The 24,713-nt window shown below is 43.4% G+C and overlaps 1 protein-coding gene across 2 annotated transcripts in view; it reads right to left on the reverse strand.

Moving 5' to 3' along the window:
• Positions 1-15,408, reverse strand: part of AFF3 (ALF transcription elongation factor 3) — a 322,998-nt gene extending 307,590 nt beyond the window's left edge. For both annotated transcript variants that reach the window (XM_088160033.1, XM_088160032.1), the window contains exon 1: positions 15,077-15,408. In XM_088160033.1, coding sequence (XP_088016159.1) covers positions 15,077-15,129 — 53 coding nt within the window. In that variant the 5' untranslated portion in view covers positions 15,130-15,408. The remainder of the gene's footprint in view (positions 1-15,076) is intronic.
• Positions 15,409-24,713: the final 9,305 nt, after the last annotated feature.

Consider the following 24,713-nt stretch of genomic DNA (forward strand, 5'->3'; position numbering starts at 1 on the left):
CACTCCTTATTTAAACACACGTGTAGTGACACACAGTCCAGTAAAGTCCCCTGCTTCATTTCTATGCAGGCCATATCATGATGGTAAAGAAGGCTCATTTACTAGAAAACATAAAGAAGAGGATGCTTTTATTTTTACGAAATCAGTCACCTACTCTCATAGCACTGAGGTCCTTTCCCTCATTTCCCAAATGAATGCAGAAGTAGGGATGAAAGAAGTACCAGTCTGGTCACTGTTATGATTCTCTGCTGCCATTTCTCAATGGGGCTCATTACCTCTACCACTCAGACCAAAATAAAATCAAATCCTAGTGTACATACTTGGGATTTCCAATAACCAAGTGGTAAGGAAGCATTTTCAAAACATAAGTTGCACGTGTCTACCTTTGGGTGGATGGACTGTTTAGTGGATAAGGATATCCATTGGCTGGATGGATGCAGACAAAGAGTTTTGGTCCATGTCTCTATGTCCCGGGGGAGGTGGGTGGTGAGTGGTGTTCCCCACGGCCCTGCCTTGGGACAGGTGCTCTTCAGTATCTTCATAAAAGACATTGCCAGTGGAACCGAGTGCACCCGCAGCAAGTCTGCAGATGGCACAAAGCTGAGTGGTGCAGGTGACATAACAGAAGGACAGGATGCCATGGAGAGGGACCTGGACAAGCTTGAGAAGTGGACACACCAGAACCTCATGATGTTCAACAAATCCAAGTGCAAGGTACTGCACCTGGGTTAAGGCAATCCCAGATATGAGTGGATGGGGAGAAGTCACTGAGAGCAGCCCTGCAGAGGACCTTGGGGGTTCTGGGGGATGAAAAGCTGAACATGAGACAGGGGTGTGTACTCACAGCCCAGAAGGTCAATGGCATCCTCAGCTGCACCAAAAGATGAGTGGCCAACAGGTCTGGGGAGGTAATCCCCACTCACAGTACTGCATACAGCTCTGGAGTCCTCCACACAAGGCATGAACCTCTTAGAGAAGGCCTAAAGGAGGGCCACAGACATGATCAGAGATCCTCTCCTAAGAAGACAAGTTGAGAGAGCAGGGGTTGTTTACCAGGGAGAAGGCCCCAGGGAGACCTCACCAAGGCCTTCCAGCTCCTAAAGAGGGCTAGGGACAATGGTTTTAAACTGAAAGAAGGTGGGTTTAAATTGGATGCTAAGAAGAAATTCTTTAGCCAGAGGGTAGTGAAGCACTGGAACAGGTTGCCCAGAGAACTGTGGATGCTCCATCCCTGCAAACATTCAAGGCCGGGTCAGATGGGGCCCTGAGCAACCTCATCTTGTGAATGGCATTCCTGCCCCAGCAGGAAAGTTGGAACTAGATGATCTTTAAAGTCACTTCTGACCCAAACCACTCTATGATTCTACAATTCTATGATTTTCTAGGTATTTTGTGCCAAGTCAGCTGGCCTACAGGACAGGGAGCAACCCATGATCCATCTGTGGCTTGAAGTTTACCACTTTTGAACATCCTCCAAGGTGGCAGAACAATACGCACAGTGTACAACTACAGGCTCCAATCTCTCCCTGCCTGAGATGCTCTGACCTCCATGGCCCTCAGGAAAGTCCTCATGCACTGACACCCCTTAAAGCTCCCCTATAAAAATTAATATTTTGATGGATACTGAGAGGGTACTCAGGATGCTGATGCCTTGAAGCTGTAAGAACATTCACCTGATACACACAAAATCTTAATGCAAAGAATTTGGAGAATAGATTTGAACTTGTAAGAAATTGGGGTATTATTTTCAAAATATGCCTAAGTTGACAGAAAGAGTACCTTTACAGATATGGGGTTGTTTATATTTTCAGGCTTGTATCATGGCTTGCAATGAGTACAGGCACACTGAAAAATGATGCTCAAGCTTTAGTACCCCCATATGTCCCCCTCCCCCTGGACGTGCCCTGGAAACGCTGAAATAAAAAGAGAATGTCAGCAGTTTTGCCAGAACTCCCAGGCAAGCCAGTCACAGTGGAAACCTGACATCCAGAAGACCTGGAAAACAGCCAGTTTGTGCACAGCATGTCCATCCTGTATGCCGGCATTCAGGTGCATCGGATTTATTATGCATGTGCAGATCACCTGATTTATTGCCAGGGTTTATTACCAGGTGCAGCAAGGCCAGCAGCATGTTCAGAAAATGTTGGATTTACTGCACGTACCCAGGACATCTGTGAGCACACACAATCACCTATTCTCCTGGGACTTCCTAGGAGGAAATGCAGGAACCATTCTCAAACTTCTGCATTCGCTTTGGTTCCGTGCTTGTCTGCAGACAGAGACAGACTTCTGGGATAAAGTAAATGCAGCTACTTCAGCATACTCTTAGCACATATTGTTAGAAAACTTGTTTATACTTCCCAATCCTCCAGAGACAACTGTGAGCGGATGAGGGTGAACTAGCAGCGTTTCAACGGAGCTGGCCTGCTTCTCTACCACACAGCAGATACATTAGCACCTAATGAGTTATGATGACTTCAGCTTTAATAGATGACTTTTCTTCCGCCAACCAAATCGCAATATAAGCAAGTCTGAAATTTTATTAGTTGTTTTGGCACGTGAATGTGAGTTGAGCAAAGGAAAACACTCGAGCTACGCATTTGTTCAAAAAATCAGAATTCTATTTTCTTTAAGGCTTTCAGTAAGAGGTACCTTTCCAAGTAATTCCAGAAAGTGGGAACCAGGTATATCTGACTGGCATCCAGGTCAGTGTTCCAAGACTCAGTGTGATCCAAAGCAGCAGTCCTATGGCAGTACTCCATAGCAGAACTGCAACAGGTATATTTAATTAGTTCCCATTGGTGCCACATGTATGAGGTGCTGAAGTGCCTTACAAAACACCTGACAGTTATCAGTATTTCAGTATCAGAACTTTAACACATTGGAATTATGGGAGCTCTAAACTATAATGTGTTGCTGAGACACATCTACTGACTTCTTTGGGCAAAGGGCATTTTTCTGCTGCCATAAACTACCTTAGTTTGCAGGACTGGATTTCACAGATCAGAGCCAGCTCCATCTGAGATGTCACAGCAAACAGCATTTCCCAATCTCCCAGGCTGGGTGCTTTGACTATGAGCCCGTTTTCTTCACAGCTCTTCACTGGTTCCCACTCTTCTCACCATGAAGGCCCTTTGTGGCCTGTCGCCATCATTATGAAAAGTCATTACCAAAAGTTATTACAATAAGGCTTTCTAGCCTTCTCTTCAGCCATTAAGGCTCTCCAAGTTTCCAGCTAATCTCCTCAGGGTATTCCTGTGCTGTCACTCACACTTTTTATGTTTATGAGGGAGGAGTCCTCATAAACATGCCCAAAATCACTTCATTGTTCCTTCTGAGGTTCTTAAAAAGAAAGTTCTCAGTTTTCCCATCACACTCACAGATTTGGCAGCACTGTCAGGCTGGTGGTTTGCTGCAACTGCTGCTTATTCGGTTTATTAAAATACTCCAGTCTTTTCCTTCTGACCAGTTTTGCCTTTTATCCTTAATTCTCCTGTTTTTCACTTTGTCTACAAAGTTTTTGGTACTGTGACTGGCTTTTTATCCCAAGTCTCAACAGCTCTTATTTCAGCAAATCTGGGTCCCTATGCAGATGCAAAGTACAATGGTAATGCACCTGAATAACAACAGCAACAGGCAAAAGTGTAAAATAACACAGCAGCCACCCTATTCTGGAGTCAGGGCAGGACACTGACCATTCCAGCCCCTCAGTGAAGTATGGCTATAATGGGAACATGAGGAGCTCCACTATTGTTTCTACTGGGGTAAATAGTTAGGATGCTGACTCTTCTTGGAAACCTTTGCTGTAGTTTAATCATCAGTGCTCCAGAACTGCCTGCAACTTTCATTATTCGACTATTTTTCTTCCTCTTTTTAACCCTTACGATAATTTATTCCTTTTCTTTTTTTAGCTATACATTACTTTGCTCTGTGTGTGTCATAGAACTAATTTTTCTAGTTACTTTGACAAACCTGACATCTTGCAGCTGTTACACATCTTGTGTCAATTACATCTCTAGATAAAAAGAATTCTTAAACCCTGAAGGCTGCAGATGGCTTCCTGGTGAGGGGTTAATGGGTTAACTCCAGCTTCGTAATAAACCCTTTTGGGGGTCCCTTTTCTTGGGCTGTTCTCTTCAGTCTGCTTCTCTTATGCCCTTCCAGTTTTGCTATTTCACTTACTATAACTCACATTCCTCTCTGGTCACAAGAGAGGAACTGAAACACCAGTGTCCATCCATCCCTGCCTCCTTCCCACCCAAAGGTGCCTGGGGGGCAAGACAAAGCATTGTCACTTGAACCTTATCTCCACATATCATGCAGGCTGCTTATGGCAGGACACAGCTGAATGACCACAAATCAGTGGAGTGACAACTCGAACCACCACTAATGCCTAATAAATTCTGGACTGTCCCACAGATTTGGGGATCTTCTGACAACTGGTGATGCTCTCAGCATCTGGCAAACCACTTGTGTCTAATTGGGTACCTTGAGATATTTACAATGTGCTTAATGGTTACTGAAGAGATTGATCACCCTATTCTTGATATCTATCCAAAAAGGGTATATAAAATCCTTTGATCTTGCTAAGGCAGCAAAACATGTCGAACCATCAGTTATGTAAAGGTGGTTGTTATTAATTTGAATACTGCACAGAGAGGAAAGAACAGAAGTACCATATAATGAGATATATTAAGACTACAAAAGAATTAAGTGAAGCCGTTATGTTATGAATCATGATTTTATTGTTTAGCAGTCAGTTCTTGATGTAATTCAGATAATAACGAATGGGCTAATTCCTTACACCTTATTCAGGCAAAACTTCCATTGACTTCAAAGAGAAAGTTGTCCAAGTGAGGACTAGAGATTGCTGCATCTATCCCATTATTTGCAAATGCTTTTCTGAATTTGAAGTTTTCCTTTATAATGGGCTATTGCCAATAACACTAACATTTACATAATGTAAACCTCTTACATAAGAGTCTTTCATATTCAAGAAAGATTTTTTATTCTTATTGCAAACTGTCACATTAAAAGTTCTTCCATTAACCCTAGCATTTATTAAAGTATAAGAACATACTGACTTTCTCAGTGCACCATTTCAACTACTTTTTCTTCAGCTCAAAATTTTTATTTCATTTTACCATGATTTTTTTTAATCAGGAGAATATGTTATTTATTGATTATTAGCAAAGGGATGATTTATCATTGCAAATATATTTATCATTAAAAAGTGCCAAAAATGGGGAAACATGCTAAGCCTTATTACTTGTTACATTTTAACAGATGCCAGGAGTATTTGAGGAAACAAATTAATGTATAGTCATACATCACTATTCCTCTTACTCTATGGTTCTGTTTATTACCCTATAAAACTTTTCAAATTGAGATTTTAAGTAATTCCTAAAGCAATGGCTTAAAACCTGAATAATGTACTTAAGCATAATATTTTCTGTTTAGAGCAGGGCAGGACTCTTCAGGTTTTCCACAAAACCAGATATTTTTTCTCTGATTATCAAGTATGCACTTCCATCTGGAACTTATTTTGACATTGTGAATCTTAATGCCTCAGAAAAGCACACAGAACAATGGATGGGCACTACTTGATTATTTTAAATTGAAATTAATTAATTATGAAACAGCTGCAATCATCTAAATTACTTATTTCCCCTTTCAGTGAAAATAAATTTATAGGCATTTGCAAAGCATACAAAAATAAAGAGAGACAAGAAAGTCTGTACGAAGGGAAGTCATGCAAAATTGTCTAGGATCTGTATTTCAAGAAAGTAAATAATTAATAACTCCAAGGAATCATATTAGAGATTGCTCATTCTATTATACAGACACATTGAGCAGCAAAATGCTTTAAACCTCAACAACAAAAACAGTACAGAACTCCACAGAACTTACCTTTCCAGGTAATAAATTTTTCAGCAGAAAACAGCAAATTTTTCACATTAGAACCAGACTGTGACTTGAAAGAAGCTTCTCAGTCATTGAATAAAGACAGATGAGCAATGAGTGTTAGAAAAGCTACCAAGGCATCAAAAGATCTACAGTCAAGGCCATTAAAGAATAGCTAATCTGCTCTAGTTCTAATTCTTTGCTAATGGGTTTCCTTAAATGTGCTTTACATCAGCTGTAATTAGTTCAAGATACTGCTACTTATATACTTCTAAGAACAACAACAAAAAAAAGGGTTGCATTTATACCACTTGCTATGTAATCATGTTCACACAGCCATGCACCCAAGTTGGCAAGGTCTTGTGAAGTGTGAAGCCTTGAAGAGTGCCATAAAGAGACAGTTTGCTTGGATCTACAAAAGCCAGTTCAGCTCTGGCAGCAAATCCACTTATCCGTGCTTTCCTTTGTTGGGGTTATCTCAACACCATTTCACCTTAGATGTTGCAGAATCATCTGTACTAAATGGCCAGGGATACGTTATCAGGTATACATTACCATAGATATTGGTAATATATACATTTTTGCTACCAATGTTATGGGTTTGGAACAGATTTTCATAGCCAGTGGCAGTTACCAAAAACCACAACCAAACTAAAATCCTTGTCCCTTTTATGTTAGAGAGTGACTGGGTTCTGAGTGGGATTCACTCCTTAGAAAAAGCAAACAAGAAGTCTCAGGGAAGACTTTTTAGCACCTCCCAGGACCAAAAGAGGGCTGACAGGAAAGCTGGGGAGTCTTATTACAAGGGCATGTAGTGACAGGACAAGGAGAAGCAGCTTCAAACTGAAAGAGGGTTAGATATCAGGAAATAATTTTTTTACTGTGAGGGTAAAGACCCTGCTGAGACATTGGCACAGATGCCCAGAGAAGCTGTGGATGCTCTGTCCTGGAAGTGTTCAAGGCCAGGTTGGATGGGGCTCTGAGCAACCCAGTCTAGTGGAAGGTGTCCCCGCCCATGGCAGGGGGTTGGCACTAAGTGATCTTTAAAGTCCCTCCCAACACAGGCCATTCTGGATTCTATGATCCACTTTGAAGGGCTGAGCTCCACAAGCTGCAAACATGCTGGTCTACACAAACATGCAAGGCAATGTGGTGACACAAATTCAGATCAGTCAGGATCATGGTGGTTTCCTTGTGGGGAGCCGTGGTAAATGGATGAGCACACAAACACCTTTTGTATTAGGAAATTCCTGACAGTCTTCAGGCCTAACCACAAATAAAGCACATTGTGACATTAATTTACTCTTTAAACTGGTGACATTTCATTAATTCAAGGTCATCATCCTGGAGAAAATGTTGCACTCTCTTTGCCAAACACAAATGAACAAATGCATGCTTAACTTTCATTGTTACTTTGTCCTTTAAAAACAGTTGATGACATGACAAGTTCCCTCCCTATGTCAGAAACAAAAATATTAAAAAGTGTCTTCTAGTGGATGCATATCAATGTAATTATCTTTTCCAGAGTCTCTGTCAACTCAGTCTGTTATTTTTTTCTAGACTGAGGTACAACCATCTACTGCACTTGCTGTTCTGAAGCAAAGGAGCACAAAAACATTAAAGTTACAACATTCTCTCAGAAAATTGACAGACCTGGGAGATGAACCCTTCTCATCAATCACAAGAGGTCAATGACAGAAGGAATCAATTTTCTCTTGGTGCATCACTAGGATGTAGACACCATTTAGCATCATCAGGAAAAAAGCTAACATCCCCCAGAGGAGGTTTAGGACATCTGCCAACACCAATGCATGAGAACAGGCTCCCCAAAACTTTCACAACGACCAAAACAAAGAAGGCAAGGCTAGAAATAGGTTGGAGAGACCACTGCTGGGATGGCTTTTGAATCTGAACTCTGTAAATGCATACTTCACCAAACCTTTTTCCTTCTGATCCATCTGTCTGTGATATTTGCATTTTTCTTACCACCATAGGTCATCATAATACCTGGCATCTAGAATGCACCATCATGGCAACACATGAGCCAGGGAAGCCATGAGTTTCCCCCTAACAGATTTCAAAAGTGATATGTGCAGTAAGAAGTGAACACAGCTCAGAGCAATCAAAACATACTCAGTGTAAGATGACACCACCTTCATCCTCTATTTGTACACTCCTGCCATGTAGTCAAACCAGGCTGAGCCACAAAGGACTCTTTCTCTGGTCCAAAACATGTGCAAATAACCACACAGAAAGACTGGGTTACATTAAGTTGTGCAGCTTTGTCAGATACTACCCTCTCATTTTTAGTTTTAAGTACTTACAGTTGTGGATCATCTTTATTGAGAAACAAAACATAGCAACAAAAAGCTTCTTAGCAAAGATTTCTGGTCCCTCCTGCATAATTTTAAGTGTTTCCTGCCTGCTGAGACCACCACTGCTGCATTGGAACTAATTTATTTTTTAAGAAATACATAAAGGGTCTCTGAGGCTAAGTTTAAATTGCATTCCTACTGTCATATTTCCCAAGATACATTTGTATCCAGGTCCTTGGTACATGCATTCAGGTTTAAATCTTCCTAAGAGGATAAAATGCAGTCCTCTCAAGTCACTAACACGACTTTTTGTTTGCTTAAGGTACTAGGAAAGTTAAGCTACCAAGATGTAAGAGAGGAACACAGGTTATGCATTTTTACTTTTGAAAAGATACAGAAAACGTTTAGCACAGAATATTAATAATTGTCATTATGTTCATTTAACTGTCACTACAGTTCATTCACTCTTTCTCGTAAGTATAAATTTATAGTTACTCACAAATTATTCAGAAATTATGTCAAGTATTACCTGAGTATTCAACTATAAGTATCCATTATTTGCTCTCCTGGGGCCTTAGGCAGAACCAGCGAGTATAACCAGTGTTTTAATACTGATTTTTAAGAGACAGAAGAGTAGCCCTACTAGTAATTATGTGAATCCAATGGATTTGGCCAGAGCAGGGACCAGTGGGTTCCCTGGGAGAGTCAGACAGCAAAACCAGTCCCCAGCAGCAGCACTAAAATGGAAATTCCCACTCCCCAGCAGGGCAGGGTTTACGAAGAGCTAGTTCTGTTCAAAACCAACAAAGTTTGATTACAGATTTCCCTTTTCCTACTTCCAGTTTTTCCCAAAGAGCTTATGTTTTTCCCCTGGAATTAGCCTTTCAGCTAACCAGGCATATAGAAAGTTTCCATGGCCTTCCTAGAAAATACCATCCTTTTCAAATTGCATTTTGTGACGGGGCTACTTCACATTTATAACCTGATCAGTCTGTCAGATGAGACAATATGTCACAGAGAACTTAACCTCCCTAATTTCTACCTGTATGGGATGTCAGTTTTTCTTCAGTTCTACAGATTTTACTCTATTACTCCTATTGTTATAAAAGTTATAACCACACTGTAAGGTATCTCTCTTTTTGTTCATGCTTTTTCATTTCCTAGTCATAAATATGAAGCAAGTGGATTGATTTGTTATATGAAGTTAGAAACCTCTGTAATTAAACAGTTTCTTCCTTTAACAACAGTGTCGTGAAGTTGAGTATGAAATTATTGCTAATATATGGATGACAAGATCCCACAGCAAGTATTTTTTTGAATGCTGTTTTTTTAATGGACCATATTTCTCATCCCCTAGTTTTAAGAAACTTGGTATTTTCCTGGTATTTAAGAATGGGAAATGCTGCATGCATCTCATGCCCTCTTCTGAACCTTTCTCCAATAACCTAGTAAGGGTTTTGCTCAACTTCTGATGAATAGATTCCCAGAGGAGGACAAATCTACAGGTCTGAGTGTCAGAATGAAAGCCCAAAGGGCTGTTCATCTCTTGCATCACACAATTGGGCATGCTGCTCAAACAGTCCTCAGGGAGACAGATGAAAGCACATCCATTGTCCTACTGGTGTAACAGAATTTTACTTATTAGACAAAAACAAATCACAAGATTTAAAAACTAATTATTCTTTAAAAAAAAAAATACTAAGTACTGTGAATTACAGATAATAGTCCAGATTCTCATCTGATGTAAACTGGCAAAGCCTCTGGACTCAGTGGAGACTCAAATGAGGAGGATGTGGTATATTACATCCAGCAAATGAGCACTCAAACAGCACAACAGACATGTTTTTAAAATATTATTATTCAGCTGATGTTTATAAAGTATTTTGACCATGAAAAGCTTGCTCTTCTTTTTATTTATAATGTTTTAGCGCATACAATTTGTTCAGTGCTCTAAGAAAAAAAAAATCTCAAACAATAAAAAGCAGTTCCTGACCCACAGGGCTTCCAGCCTAAAAAACAGGCATCAAGAAGAGAGAACATGCTGTGAAAGCAGGAGAAGGGAACAATCCATAGTTATTACTTGTCTGTTGTTTGCTCACAACTTATAATCATCACAGAAAGAGCAAATTTTTAGATGGGATCTCAATGAGGGACAGGTGGTAACTGTGAGTTGACGCACGGAGGAAGGGAGAATAGGAAACACCACACAGAGAGAAAAAAAGAGACAAAGGTGATTTCAAGCATTATTGGTTGAAAAGGGGCAAGAACTAAAAAGAAAGAAATAAGGGGCAAAGTCCAAAACACAGGCTGGAGTAGAGTTCTAAAGGAGAGGTGAGATTAAAGAAGATACTAACTTGTTTGTTTTTGGTTTTTGTTTTTGTGAGAGGGAGGTATTATTGCTGAGCATTTTCTGTGAAAAGGTCAAGCTGGTCCAGCCTGTTACCATACTGAGAGAGTGACCCTTCTCACCTCAAAGTAGCTGCTTACTGTTATCTGAAAATAAACATCGTGATCTTCTACTTTGACTGAAGAAGTATGTGTAGAATTAGCTTTCTAAAACTGTCTCCAGTAAACACCACGCAACATAAGAAAAAAATCTTGCCTTACACAAATATAAAACATAGAGACTGAAAGCCAGGCAACCTGGAATCAAGAAGTTACAAAAGGTTCATTTATAAGACTGCTGGATGTCTGACCACTTTTTGTTAATAGCAACTTCCAAACAAAACTCTCATTGACTTCAAATGGAGCAGGAACCGACCCAAAGATAGCAAATGAACTAATAATTCAGTACAAGGTCTGTAAAACACACTGGGCCATCTTATACTGTGGCATTTGATATTGATCTTAGCTTGGAAGCTATACATTTTTTACAGGACTATCCAACCCCTACAAAACTGATGTTAACTCAAAATGCACAGAAGTATCACGTAACTTCCAAATGAACCAATTACTTACTTGGCTTCTTTTATCTAAACAAACACTGTTTTGTTTGTGGCTAAAAAACATCTTACATTTAAAATTACTTTCTTGTTTGGTACAACACAGTAAGTGCTTCAATAAATCTGCTAATTGCTTTTAATGAATGGGGAACAACTCTTCCTATGCATGTATCTTACATCAGCGTGTGAGGAGAGCCTTTACTGACTGGTCTTAACTGGGGGCTACTGCTGTACCTAAACCTAAGCATGGAGTTAAGGACCTGTCTGAATTTTGATCTTGATTTGTTAAATAAAGCGAATAGCAAAACAAATGTCTGTAATGCACAATTACCTGGGCACTCTGATTAGGTCCTTGGTCTGTTCATTTGCTGCTTTCCATCATGTATAGTATGTTTACTGATGTACAACAGGCATATAAAACACCTCCAACTGAGATTTTCCATCTCTTTTTGTCCAGTGTAAACAAATGCAAACCTGTAACGAACTGGAGAATCCCCATCCTTGAGTCTGGACAAGTAAAACTGCACATGAAGCACACGAATGCATGGAGAAAGAAAAACAGGAGTCAGGGCTGTGGTTTGAAGTCATCAGTGCCCTGTGTTCAGGATAACTCTGTTGGTCAGCAGTAACAACATCTTGAGTTAAGTTGGGCTGATCACCCTAAAATGTTCCAGAAAAAGCTTACCAAATGGGCACAAGTTTTGTTTACGCCACAGACTGGTATGTTTTCTTAAAATTCCTATTTGAGTTGGTACTCAGCTTTCACTATTTGAATTAGAGTAGTTTTCTGGAAAGCAGAAGTGTTATTGGCATCCATACAACATGGAAAAACTACTGTTTAGTAGAAAAAAGCTTACAATATTCTACCATTGCAGTTTACTAGCTAAATACTGTCTTATAGTCACTATATATCATTACATTTTCTGTGCTACAGCAAAGCAAAAGACAAAGCATGCATTAATTGGAAAGAAAATTCATTAATAGTATAATAGCAACAATCGATGAGAATTGATCAGCATGCTCCTGTTCATTTGGAAACCCCTTTTGATTTTCCAAGAACATCTCAAATAAAATTTTAAAAAACCACTTTAGAACAGCACATTAATATTTAATTACTGCACTTCTAAGCAAAATGTTCACCAAATACTTCAAAAAGTGGATTTTCAGTCATAAATTAAATGCGCAAATTGCCATTATGGCTACATTCAAAAGAATAAAGGACAACATTCATTCTTGCTGCAGAGAAAATTAAGTCTCTTTAAGTGTTGCTCTTTGCCATGAAGTACTTCCTATCAATGTGGTGCACTTCATTTCCCTTTTTGGCAACAACTGCACATCTTTGAAGGCATTCTCATAAGTCTTCCTAGCTGAACATTACCATACCAGCTTTGTTTTGGTCAGTTTAGCACAGAATTCACACCAAGTTTCCTGAGAATGTCCATAACTTGCCCCACTGGGGAGCAGGCAGGATGGCAGGAGGGCAGCATGCAACAGCCACCCTGCCTGCAAATGGGAGAATGACCCAGGGCCCCAGGGCATTGCTGACCTTCACAGACTTTGGAAGCTTTCACTAAGCCAAAGTAAGCTTTTATTTATTACTGTTTGTATGACTTTTCAAAACTGACTATTCCGAACCACTTGTCAAACAGCTGCTTCATGATAAACTTTGAGCCCATGATCTCATAGTCCAAGCCAAAGCTGGTGACAAAACCTAGTGCCCCAAAAGGACTTGGAAACACAAAAGCAATCACCTTGCTCCCCTCACTAGGCACTGCCCTGAGCATTTGTGGAGTTCAACCCCTACCAAGGGGGTAAAGTTTAGCAGTGAATGCAGGCCTGCCACTATGCAATGACTTTTAATGTGCTTTTTGGAGACCTTCTGATGAACTCACCCTCCAAACGGCAACAGCCATAGAGGAAAACAAGTAACAAGAGCTATGAAACCACAAGATTGCAAGCAACGCAAATACAGATATTTTTAAGCAGGTAATTTAGCTGGAAAACAGTTGATGTCTTTCTGGACCCATACAGGAGTCTTATGGCAACCACAGTCATTTGAAAGTGGCTCCAAACCAACCAAGAAGCATGCTAAAAAGGTTATGAGAAGAAGCAATGGCCAGACACATCCTAGATCCCTAGTGTTCCAGAATTCCATTGTTAATTTTTCAAATCATTATTAACTCAAATAGCTGGCTCAGAGAACAGAGTAATGGACAGCCCATTTTTGGTGAAAATGAAAATTTGCCCAAAGTTTATCTTCATTCAAGGAGAAAGGGAAAAGCATTCAAATACGTAAAAGTATTATTTCTCCCACTCTTGTTTAATAGAAAAAACATGTAATTTAATTGTAAAACCGTGCATATGGACTGTAAACTTAAAATCAGGCCAAAGATAAATGTTATGGTTTGGATATAAACTGAATATTGGTATTTATAATTGAAATGAGGACATAACCTTAACTTGTGTCACAGGCAGAAACACTATAATTAAAAACTTTTATGGGGTAATAACTAATTTTGCATTATACGTGCTCTTTAGAGTTCCCACAGCAATGTAAAAGTTTTATTGGGCTCGATGTTATCAATGTATGCATTTATAAGCACCCACATTATGCAGCACAAGCTGTTCTCATCATCCAGAGTTCTTTTGTGAAAAGCGGCTCAACTAACGGGACCCGCTGGTCCAGCTTCCTTTGCTACACCTGCCACCGAGGAGATAAACCCGGGCTGTCGAACGCGCACCCTACTGACAGCAGCCATAGATCACGGTTTAAAACAAAACGCACACCGGTAACTGATTCCAGGCGAAAGTAAGCTCAGCTCTCCGCACTCCAGCCCCGGCGGGCGGGCGCCGCTGCTCCGCGGAGCGCACCCGCCATGGAGCGCACCCCGCCATGGAGCGCATCCCGCCCGGTCCGGCCGGCGCCCAGCAGGGGAAGGCAGGGGCAGGGCCCGCCCGAGCCGGAGGCTGCGAGCCGGGGCTCCGCGGCATCGCCCTCGCGTCCCACCGCGGGTTCCCATCGCGGCATCGCCCCGCGGGTCCCGGCTCGGCCCGGGGCGCTTCCCCGCACACCGGGGGATTCTGGCGGGGAGCGGAGCTTGCTCCCCACCCCGCGGACCCCAGCTGGACTCGACGGGGGCCCGCCGGCGGCGGGGAGCGGCGGCCGCCCGGGGGCAGCGTGACTCCCGCAGCAAACTCCAGGACTTGGCAGAGGCAGCAGCTTGGGGAGGGTGGTGCAGGGGGGAGGGCAGCGCTTCCCACCTCCAGCCGCTAATGACATTTCTAGAAATTGTTTCCCCTCCTCCCTGGCAGCCCCGCACCCGCCGCCGGGGCGGGCAGGGACGGGGGTGTGCAGGGGGAGGTCAAGGGCATGCAATGGAGGGGGCGCAATAAAGACGGCCCGGGAGGGAGTTGCGGAGCGAAGGTGGGGGTGGGGGGTGAGAGGGGCGTGCAGGAAGGATGGGGGATGAGTCCAACCCAAGGTACCAGAGCTGGGTGAGCACAAGGTATTATTGGGGGGAGGGGGGCGGAGGGACGAGTGCAGGTGACCCCTCCAGCCAAACACCACACTCACCTCCCGGATCCACCCTGGTGGTCAGGGGAGGGGGGGCACACGTCCCTGTGCCCCCGCCGAGCCAGCAATGCTGGGAGAGCAAGTGGCAGAGGAGACACCTCTCTGGGCTGCACCCTCTGCTTATGCACCCGCTGCCCCACTTATTGTACCCTCGGGCCAATGCACCCCCTTTACTGCACGCCCACTATTACTGCACCCCAAATTTACGGCACCTCTCCAGGTAAGTGCACACCCACTCCAAATTACTGCACATCCCCCAGTTATCGCACCCCCTCCAGTTACCGCACATCCCCCGCAGCCCCTGTGTCCCCGCGGCTGGGGGAAGCAGAGGCACCACTCACCATAGAGAGTCCAGGTCCCACTCCTGAAGGAGAGCTAAGTCGAAGCTGTCCATGGTGAGCGATGTCAGCGCCGCCGCGCTGCAACCACACGGCGTCCGGGGCGCATCGTAACTGCACCGCGGGCAGGGCGAGGGCGCGGAGCACCCCCGGCGCCGCCGCCGGCCCCTCTCCGCACACGCGCGGGAGGGGACGGACCCCCACGACCACCTTCCTCCCGCTTCCCCCTAGGAAAGAAGCGAGCACCCTGCCCCCCAAAAGAAAGCACACGGTGCGACCGCTCGTGTGCGAGCGGCGCGGCGCGGCTGGGCTCGGCTGGGCTCGGCTCGGCCGCCGCCGCCGCCGCGCTCCGCTCCCGCCCCGCTCCCCCGCGCCTCCTCCTCCCTCCCTGCCTCCCGCCCGCCGCCGGGAGCGCGGCCGAGGCGGCGCCCGCCCGCCCCGCGCACGCAGCGCCCGCGTCCGCGCAGCGCCCGCTCGGGCGGGGGGGCACAGCCCGGCGGGCAGGGGGAGTTGGTGGCAACTTGCACCCCGGTGGGGGGTTTGGCCCGCCGAAGTTGGGTTTGGGGTGGGTTTTTTTCCCCCTCTTCCTCCTCCTCCTTCTGGCCAGGTACTCTGGGATGGGCCACAGCACCCCAGCTCACCAGCATGTCACGCGTGGTAGCATCACGATGTTTGGCAGAGAAACACTGGGGAGAAATTGTGACATTTACTGTGGGACGGGGATGAGGCCATGGCTCTGGGACTCTGTGCTGGGGCCAGCAGCCCGGGATGCTCCCAGGGGCTCTCTCTGCAGTCCAGGGGTTGGGCTGGGTTAAGACCTTTTTGCACCAATCCCTCCTTAGATGTGTAATAAACTGCACCTGTGCAAGTCTTCATGTCCACACAGGTCCATCTAGACCTCCACAGCCAATTAAAGGTCCTTGGATTGCACAAAGCCTTTAAAAATGAGTGATCTCTGGTTAAAAATGAAAGTACCAATCATAGCACTTGCCACCCAAAGCGAGTAAGGCGCCTTGCACTGCCATCCAGCCTGTGTGAGGCACCGGCTGATATCTGGCTGGCCAGGGGAGGCAGGCGCTTCTGATTTGTAGTTGCTGAATCACATTAAGAGAGGTTAACACACATTAAATACTTTCCAGAATACTGGGCTTTTCAGCTAAGCAGTGAGTAGCTGCCAGAGAAGTGCCATGTCATCGCAGACAGGGAGAAGAAATGTGCAAAATCCGTGACGAAAAGAGGGGACTATTCATGCAACAGCACCAACGCGAATATCTGCAGAGCGATCCCACACTGGGAGATCCCTCTTCTTGGAGACCGAGCCAACCCAGCTGGCAGCTGGCTAGGGCACCCTGATGTGCATGACACCCTGGCAGCCCACAGCAGCGCTCAGGCTCAAGTATTTATGCAGGCTTCTCATCTGGCTTTATGACTGTATGTTATTCATTCCTGAGTTAGCTTGATTTAATTTAGGGTTGGTAACCTTGCACAGGCTGCGATGCAGCTTTGGCTGCAGCGTAGGCACACTCCAAGGGAAAGGTTTGAAAACCCCTTACAGTCTGCACGCCACTTTCGGCAAGTCATCTGCAAGTCCCAAGCCACTCCACAGCTGCTTCTGTTGCTTTGCACAGCCAAGGTGGTGCTGCCTCCTACTGCCAGAAGTCCCCCGACCCTCTGGATGTGGCACATCTTCAGCCTAGAGTGACACACGGGAGCCGGCTGCTGTAACACCTGTCTCCTCAGGGGATGGAGAAAGATGTGTCCCTGCTGGGAAGGCTCCCCCCTGCCTAACCAGAGCAAATGAAGGTGAAAATTTAAAAAAATCATGCCAATTCAGATGCCAGGCTTGGTACGGTATTTATAGACACATAAACCCACCTGAAAACGGGTATTCTTGTCAGCTGGGGTAAAACTTACCACGACAGAAGGTTGAGCCTGGAAAGCAGGTAATATTCTCAACAAATGCATTACTTATGTGTGAAGGAGTGAAGGGCAGCATATTTATGCTGACCTTCTCAAGCCGCAGCCTGTGCTGCCTCACTCTTCTTATTTTAAGGGAGGTTGTGCAACTCCCATTGCAGCATGACCCTGATTCTTTCCCTGAGACCCAGCTTAAGCAGTGATTTGCAGAAGTGCTTAAATCACCTCTGAAATGGTACATACAGCAGGGCAGGCTTAGCCTGCCTTTATGGACTACATCACTAGAAGTGGGACCCCTTTACACCAGTGCGGGAATTTACCCCGGGTCATTCTGTAAAGAGCAAGGTGGACTGCAATGCTCAGAAGTGGTAGCTCAAGTGTGGAAACTTGGAAGCAAAATTCCATAGGCTAAATTCATCATCCAAACTGAGATCAATAGAAAATGTAAACAAACATCATGAACAGCACTGAGTGAATTAAATTCCAAAGAGTAATACATAATGATAGGCAGTATGGTTTATGTTTTTAATATGTTTTAACACCAAAAAATATTATTTTTCTTAACATTTCTTGCATGTGTATCATTATCATGGTGTTCTTTTCTTTCCCATCATGGCCATGGTTCTCCTCTCATGCAGAGCAGAGAACATCAAGACTAATTGCACTGAAATTAATGCCAATTCGAAATCCCAACTGCTTTGGCTATCTGCCAGGTGCTCGATGTTTCCTCTGACCCTGGTAGCATTTTTGAAATTGTGAGACCTCACCTACAGGTTAACCTTTCACCCCTAATTTTGCTTCCTCTGTGATGTGCCTGGCTGGGCTCTTCTGCTGGCTCCTCAGTGTAACACTGGTTGGTCCCTGTGGCTGGAACATCCTCTGTGCTCCATGTCTTATTCATTCAAATCCTTCCCTCTTTCCAGCCACTGAACAGTAAAAACTCTCCTGCTGCTTTCTTACTTAGAAGCGTCCCATCTATCCCCAGTGGGTTCCATGACTGAAACCATAACATGCAGTAAATTGACACAGACTGCTCAAAAGAACTTCAGGATGGTGACTGAAGAAAGTCCTTCCCCACTGCCTGTTGCAACCCACAGCTTTCCTGCAGCCACCAGCAATCCCCTGTCATCCCTTGCTGTGTGACTTGTCAACATATTTTCAACTCCTGTAGGGAATGCAAACCTGCCTTTTTATGAAAGCATGGCATTATATAAATAAAAATAAGCCATATGCTACCTAATCCTGCTCGTTATACATATATTTTGCATGATTCATATAGACATTACTTGCCCCTTCATTGTGCTCTTTCCTCTGTTAACAACTCTTCATTAAGATAAGCAAGCAACTGTGCCCAGTCAAGCAGACTTTGTAAGAAGAGCTGAAGGCCCAGAAACAATATGTAATTCAAATCCCTTACATAAAGATTCCATGTAACAGGAAAGCTGAACATCATCTTAAACGTTGACATTTCCCTCTTCTCAGACTCACTGTCTTAAGTGTGGCATAGCAACTGCCTGAGGAAGAGTAAAGATAATTTTAATGTAACATAAAATAAGGGGGAGGTGAGAAATACTACATTCTTAGTCAACATCCTGTACACAAAATACCACCATAGTATGTCTTTGGTATGACCTACCTTTAAAACATGTACCCAGCAAGAAATTAATTCCCAGCGATTTCATAAGACCTTAGCTGAATGCTTTCGAAGAACTGAAGAGAGGGATTCTGGAGGTGGCCAGTGTAGGAAATGCTTCAGCATTAGCACAGTTTGTCTCAAGAACAAGAATTTCTACATCTTGCCCCACTTGCGACACACCAATGCAGAGTGGTGGGAGACAGGCAGAACCTCTTTCTTGCCTGTATATTTCAGTGGTTGCTGGCGGCAGCCTCACAGCCATATACGAACTGCCTGGTCCAGGGCTGGACAGTGCATGTCACATCTTGCGGTTTCAGGACAAAGTGGGGGCTGTTGCACCTCACCATATCTCTTCTGTAAATCCATGCCTGCTCTTGTCCCAACAGCCCAATCCGTCAGGAATTCCTTCAGAGGTCAGACTGCAGCGTTGCTTGGCAGAGGGGGTGACCAAGCAGTCACACGTTTCGTGGTGTGTGATGCACTTCCACCTCTCACTGCAAGGCAGTGCTCCCAGGGCACCTCTGGTGACTGCTCTGAGCCTGTAGGCTGTGACAGGACGCATGTGGCTTCTCAGTGAGTGTTTACATAACTCCTAGACACGAATCTCTTCCATGAGATGAAAAGCCAAGAAGCATTATTTAGTCTTGCTTTAGCATCTCATCACCATTCTGAGTAGTATCTATTTCTGCTGGGCAACAGCTCCACAGGGGCAAGGGATCCTAAATTAGAGCCAGTTTTGCAGAATCAGTCCCTCAGTGATTTAGAATGTGTTTTATTTTTCCAAGGGTCTCTAAAGCAGTCTAATGAGCATACTTTATAATAGGTTTGCTATTTAAATCCAAATACAGTGTTCCACTGCAGGTAATTATACACTTAAGTGTAAAGAGTTCTCAGTGTAGTAGTGGATTTTCATAACCTCATAGTTTACGGCAAAGGCAAACCCACTGGATTATCTAGTCTAGCCACCTGTATATCACAGCCTATTCAGTGTCACTATTCTTCCCAAACTCAGTAACTTGCAGTTTGAGCAGTTGCACAGTCCATAATTTAGTACTCTTAACATAATAAAATGTACATTTAGGAATAATTTTTCTCTCTAAATAACTTTACTTTCTCCCTGTATCTATACATCTTCAACCAGATAATGTTTCATTAAATCAGTGCTAAGTTCCAGCACAATGGCTGGCGTTGCTCTCTCTCAGCAGAGAGAGAAATGAGCTCTGAATTGTGTTTCCCTATTTATTTAAACTTGCAATCTGTTTTGAAATTCCTTAGGATGAAACTCGTGTTTATGCCCGATCACTAACACACGCCTAACCTTAACTGACTCAGCAGGTGTAAGTGCTCCTTCATTCTATGCTCTTACACACCCCTTTATTGCATTATTGTATATTGTATTCGTTAGGTGGCTCTTCTCTAGTCACTACAAAAGATGCCAAAAATATTGTGAATGATTTCTCTCCTGTAAATATCATCACAGTCTATTTATACACTGTAGCTTCTGAGATTTGATAAGACCAGAGTGTAATATGGCATGGATACAGATGCTGTCAAAGTTAAGTTAACACAACATATTTCATCACTCTCCCACTTAACATGCATAATACACAAATGGTTGCAAGCTATCACTCTTTTAAAAAAGCAAAATATATGGATTTAATTTTTAATGATTTAACTTGGCAATTAATCCAAATTATTAGTTAACAATAGCTAAAACAGAGAACTATAATGGATTCTCTGGATAATGAAAATATTTATTATTTTAATAAGGTGCATGGCTGGAAGTCTAAGTCAAGTCTTAGTCTACTGGCCACATATTGCTCTTGATTCACACATAATACCCCCACGGAGGTAGGTGGATGGCTGTGTCCCCAAACAAAGAAATATAAATTGCTGTTTCCAAGTATTGATGACAACATCTATCATGTCAGCTGCAGAATTGATCCATCTTAAATTATAAACCAGGGCTGATGGAATTATGCCAATTAGAGAGACACAGATTTTTTTTTCCCCTCTTGTTTTTCTCTTTCCGATAGTTTTTTACCCACACAAAAGGTTTGGAGACCTATTTATATTATCAAAGTCTTTTTGTCACCTGAGCCCCAAAGAAAGATTTAAAAAGAAAATGTAATTGCTGAACAGAAGTGCTGTGAGGGCTGTTTCAGGCCCAGGGGAGGGGAAGGTCAAGTTTTTAACCTGGAAACAAAAGGACTGAACCCAGTGCTTTCCCTGGGGTCCAGGTCGAACAAAGCCCTTTTGCTGGATGGTGGCTTTGTGGTGACGGGGAGGGCACGACCTGCTGGCAATGAGCACGGCAGGTACACGCCACCCTCCAAACAGAGCCCATCGAGGGGTCTGCAGGTTGGGGTCAGGCACAGGGGGCAGGGGGGCAGCAAAGAGGGTGTCCCTAGTGACAGCTCCCAATTACACATGCCAGCCAGTCACCCCCCAACAGATGTCAGGGGCCATCTCACAAAGTGGCCAAGGGATCACTGGATGGACACTCAAGCTGGTCACCGCTGCTGGCAGCACACAATGCTCCTTGGACCCCAAAGAGAAAGGTTATTAACCTATCCCTCATCTTCCCTTGAAAGATTTCTGAATTTGTGAGTGGTGTCAGATTCTGCTAAGCGATTGCTACCTATTTCCTTTTGTCTTACATTCGTGCCTTCTAAACGGCTTTAATAAATGCCATAATTACAATTCTCAGTGACTGCAGCAGTTTAGGGTTGCATATTTTCAGAGTATCTCTTGGAGCAGTGACTCCCTGAAGAAAACCTCTGTGTGACCGAGGTTGCTGCCTGGCAGCCTTCGTTGAACAGAGACAAGCTAGAGACAAAAGGCAGTGGTGCACAGCACAATCCCTGCCTGCCTCCACACTGTGCCAGAGGCTGTACTTGTTCCACTGCCTGCACCTCACAGGCAAGCCCTGAGCAGTGCCAGTGCTGAGAAATCTGACAAAGATTACAGTGACATAAAAAATACATATATATGTGTGTGTGTGTGTGTGTGTGTGTGTGTGTGTGTGTGTGTGTGTGTGTGTATACACAAAGATATATATTTGGGATAATTGCATTTGCAAAGCAAAACAAGGAGGAGGCAGGTGATCCTCACTGAACAATCCGAGATTTGTGTGTTCTTTGTGAGGATCTCAGGTGCTGCTGTGAGCTGGGGTTATGTACCAGCAGTCAGGACCTGCTGTGGAGCATGAGTTGGGAATGGAGTTACAGCCAACATGACATTCCCGTGCTGGCTAGTTGTGGTCCCCTGGTCATCTTCTCTGGCATCTGAGAATGTCCCTTCTTGCTGTCCTAGACAGGTCATCCAAACTGGGCTTGGAAGTTGTTGCTTAACTCTTCTCCAAACTAAGCAAAGATGCTTAGCTTGGGGGGCAAGTCCTTAGCTTCCTGCTCCTTGCCTTTCATAGAAAAGGTTTATTAGAGTCAAGGAAATAGCCCAGCATCATCAACTGGTAGGTGTGGATGTAGACTTCCCAGGGAAATTACTCTTAGAAAGGGACATCTAATGGTGAGGAACAAGAGATGATAGTGGTAATGATATGTCTGGGTTACAAGGTGACTATTCAGAAATCGCAGGCACTTAAAAGAAAACCCCACAGTTTAAGGTGGGATCCTTTCATCACTGGTAACATGTCAGGAGGTGACAAAGGATGTGCCATGGGTGCAAGTCAACCTATCACTGCCATGTGGAAATGTGTTCTCTGCCTTCCTCTAGCAGCCAGAGGTGCTGGTCAGTTCCTGGGCTTGAAAGATTCCTGTTTGGATCCAGGGTGGCCCATCCGATCATCCCTGATTAATTAGATACTTGACGAACTCTGTGATCAGCAAAGCCCCAGAAATGCCTCTCAGCTGAAGCCCTTGTTTCTGGGCTATCAGGAGCACCATGCAGGGGCACGTTTTGTTTCATGAGGGAAAAAGAGGACCTTTGGAAAGGTAGTAAGGTGTTTAAAGCATTATTTCTGAATGTCTTTGTGGGTTTTTAATGTACAAAATGTTGTGTATCAAAGTTAAAGGTCATGGACCTTAGAGAAATTAAAAGGATTCTTTGAAAAGAGGTTAAAGATATTTAAAATTTATGAGTGTGCACCCATGCAAATCGGAAAAGGAAATTAAACTATATCTGCAGAAAAGGAAAAATAAATCTACTTACGCTATGATGTAATTTAGAAAATCAGCTGTAGCTCTGAATGATGTCTGGACGAAGGGATAAGGTAATGCTGAAGAAGGCTTTATATTTGGTCTTAAAAAGCCACATGGGGCCACAGGGAATAAGGGTTTGCAATATAAATGTATACTCATTATAAAGAGTTTCCATGGAATGAAAACTGTATCTAGCTGACTTTCAGCTAAGAGACAAAAAAAAAAAACAAAAAAAAACCAAAAAACCCAAACCCACCAGGGAAAGCAAGTATAGTGTTTTCAACCTCATCAGTGTTTTCTGCATCAGTAGATCTCTGCTCCACACAACTGATTTGAAAACCTACACACTGATATTTTTTCCTATGTCTGGTTAGTATTTGTGGATCTCTATTTCCTATGCTGCGCAAAATAAACTTCTAGTCAAAATAACTGGGCTGAGAACAAAGGAGGAAATGGTGAGAGACATAAAGCAGAAGGAAACAATTTGTGTGGGTATTTCAGGGAGACACAGAAAACAACAAGAGTAATTCACAATATTTTCCTTCAAACTAAAAGCAGAAGCTGCCTGTGTTTCAAGCCTGGCATGGCACAGTGCACTACAATCTGTCTGCCACATTAAAAGAGCCGGTGATCTCAGCTCCATTTCTCGTGAGGAGGCACTCGCCGAGCAGTGCCGAACAATTGGGTCCCTGGGTAATAATTTTATTGGCAAGGCCAAGAAGGGAACGGCCGTGGAATTAATATTGCTGCACTGTGCTGTTCCAATTGTGAGGGTGAGAGAGGACTTTGCTTTATAATGCTGACACCGCAAATCCCTTAATGAGCACTAAATTCACTTAACAAAATTCTAACCCCCTCAGATTTCCGATGTAGCTTAGCATGTCGGCTTTACCTTGGAGTTTTCTGTGTTTCGCTGGTCTATGCCATCAACCTGAGCATCCATAAAGCCTACATTCCTTTTTTATTCACTCCACCTGTTTATTCCTTAGTATATTTACCCTTTTATTAAGAGCTTCCACTTGGTTAAGACTTGTTCAAGTATAAGCTCAACAGGAAGCATTTTCCTTTATACTGTAATAACTCTATATTGTTGCCTAGAGGGTGACAGAAAGTAAAGTAAGATTCATAAAAATATAACTGTCTGAGCCAAGTAGATAGAATTATGGTAAGCATTAACCAAAGTGTATTTCTCTGTCCTATAGGGTGAAATCAGAACATCTTAATGTTTTCTTTCTTGGGTCACATAATTCTGCAAAAGTACACCAAGAGAAATGTCAGACTGCTTCTGCTTGATTGTTACATTCTGTACCAGTCTTTCAAACAGGTTTGCAAATAAAATTAATTTATTTCATTATGTGTCATTTTACATTTTGCCCATGCATCACCCCACTGAGACCATTTGGTTTAAGACATTTTTTTCATAAGCTGTAAGCAATCGGAGTTTTAAACTCCTTTAAACTACATTCAGGATGCTTCTAGTAACCTCCTTTCAAGTTTAACCATTAAATGAGCACAGCCTTAGAAAAAGAAAAATGCATGTCTTATATTGATTATTTTTTTATCCAAATAATAGCAAAAAATTCCAAACCTCCAAAAGGCACACTGCTAAAGAAATCTTAACCCTATTGGTACCAGCATAATGGTTTCTGAACACAACATTTTTGGTTTGTTTTCTTTAAATTGGATGAGGGAAGCGTAGGCATGCTAACTTTCCCTTCCAAACCAAGGGGGGTGAAATAGCCCATACACCTCTCAGCCTCCTACAGTGAGGAAGTGGCTGAACCACGTCCTCCAGATCACCATGCTCCTTCCTCCTGAAAGAGGGGGTCAGCATTTTGGAACTGAAATCCAGTAAAGCCATATGTTCTGTGTCAGCAGCTAGACCAGCTCCATTAGCATCAGCAATAAGCTTTTCCATAATGCCTTC

The sequence above is a fragment of the Sturnus vulgaris genome, chromosome 2, assembly GCF_052056855.1.
Source record: "Sturnus vulgaris isolate bStuVul1 chromosome 2, bStuVul1.hap1, whole genome shotgun sequence".
NCBI classification, from domain to species: Eukaryota; Metazoa; Chordata; class Aves; order Passeriformes; family Sturnidae; genus Sturnus; species Sturnus vulgaris.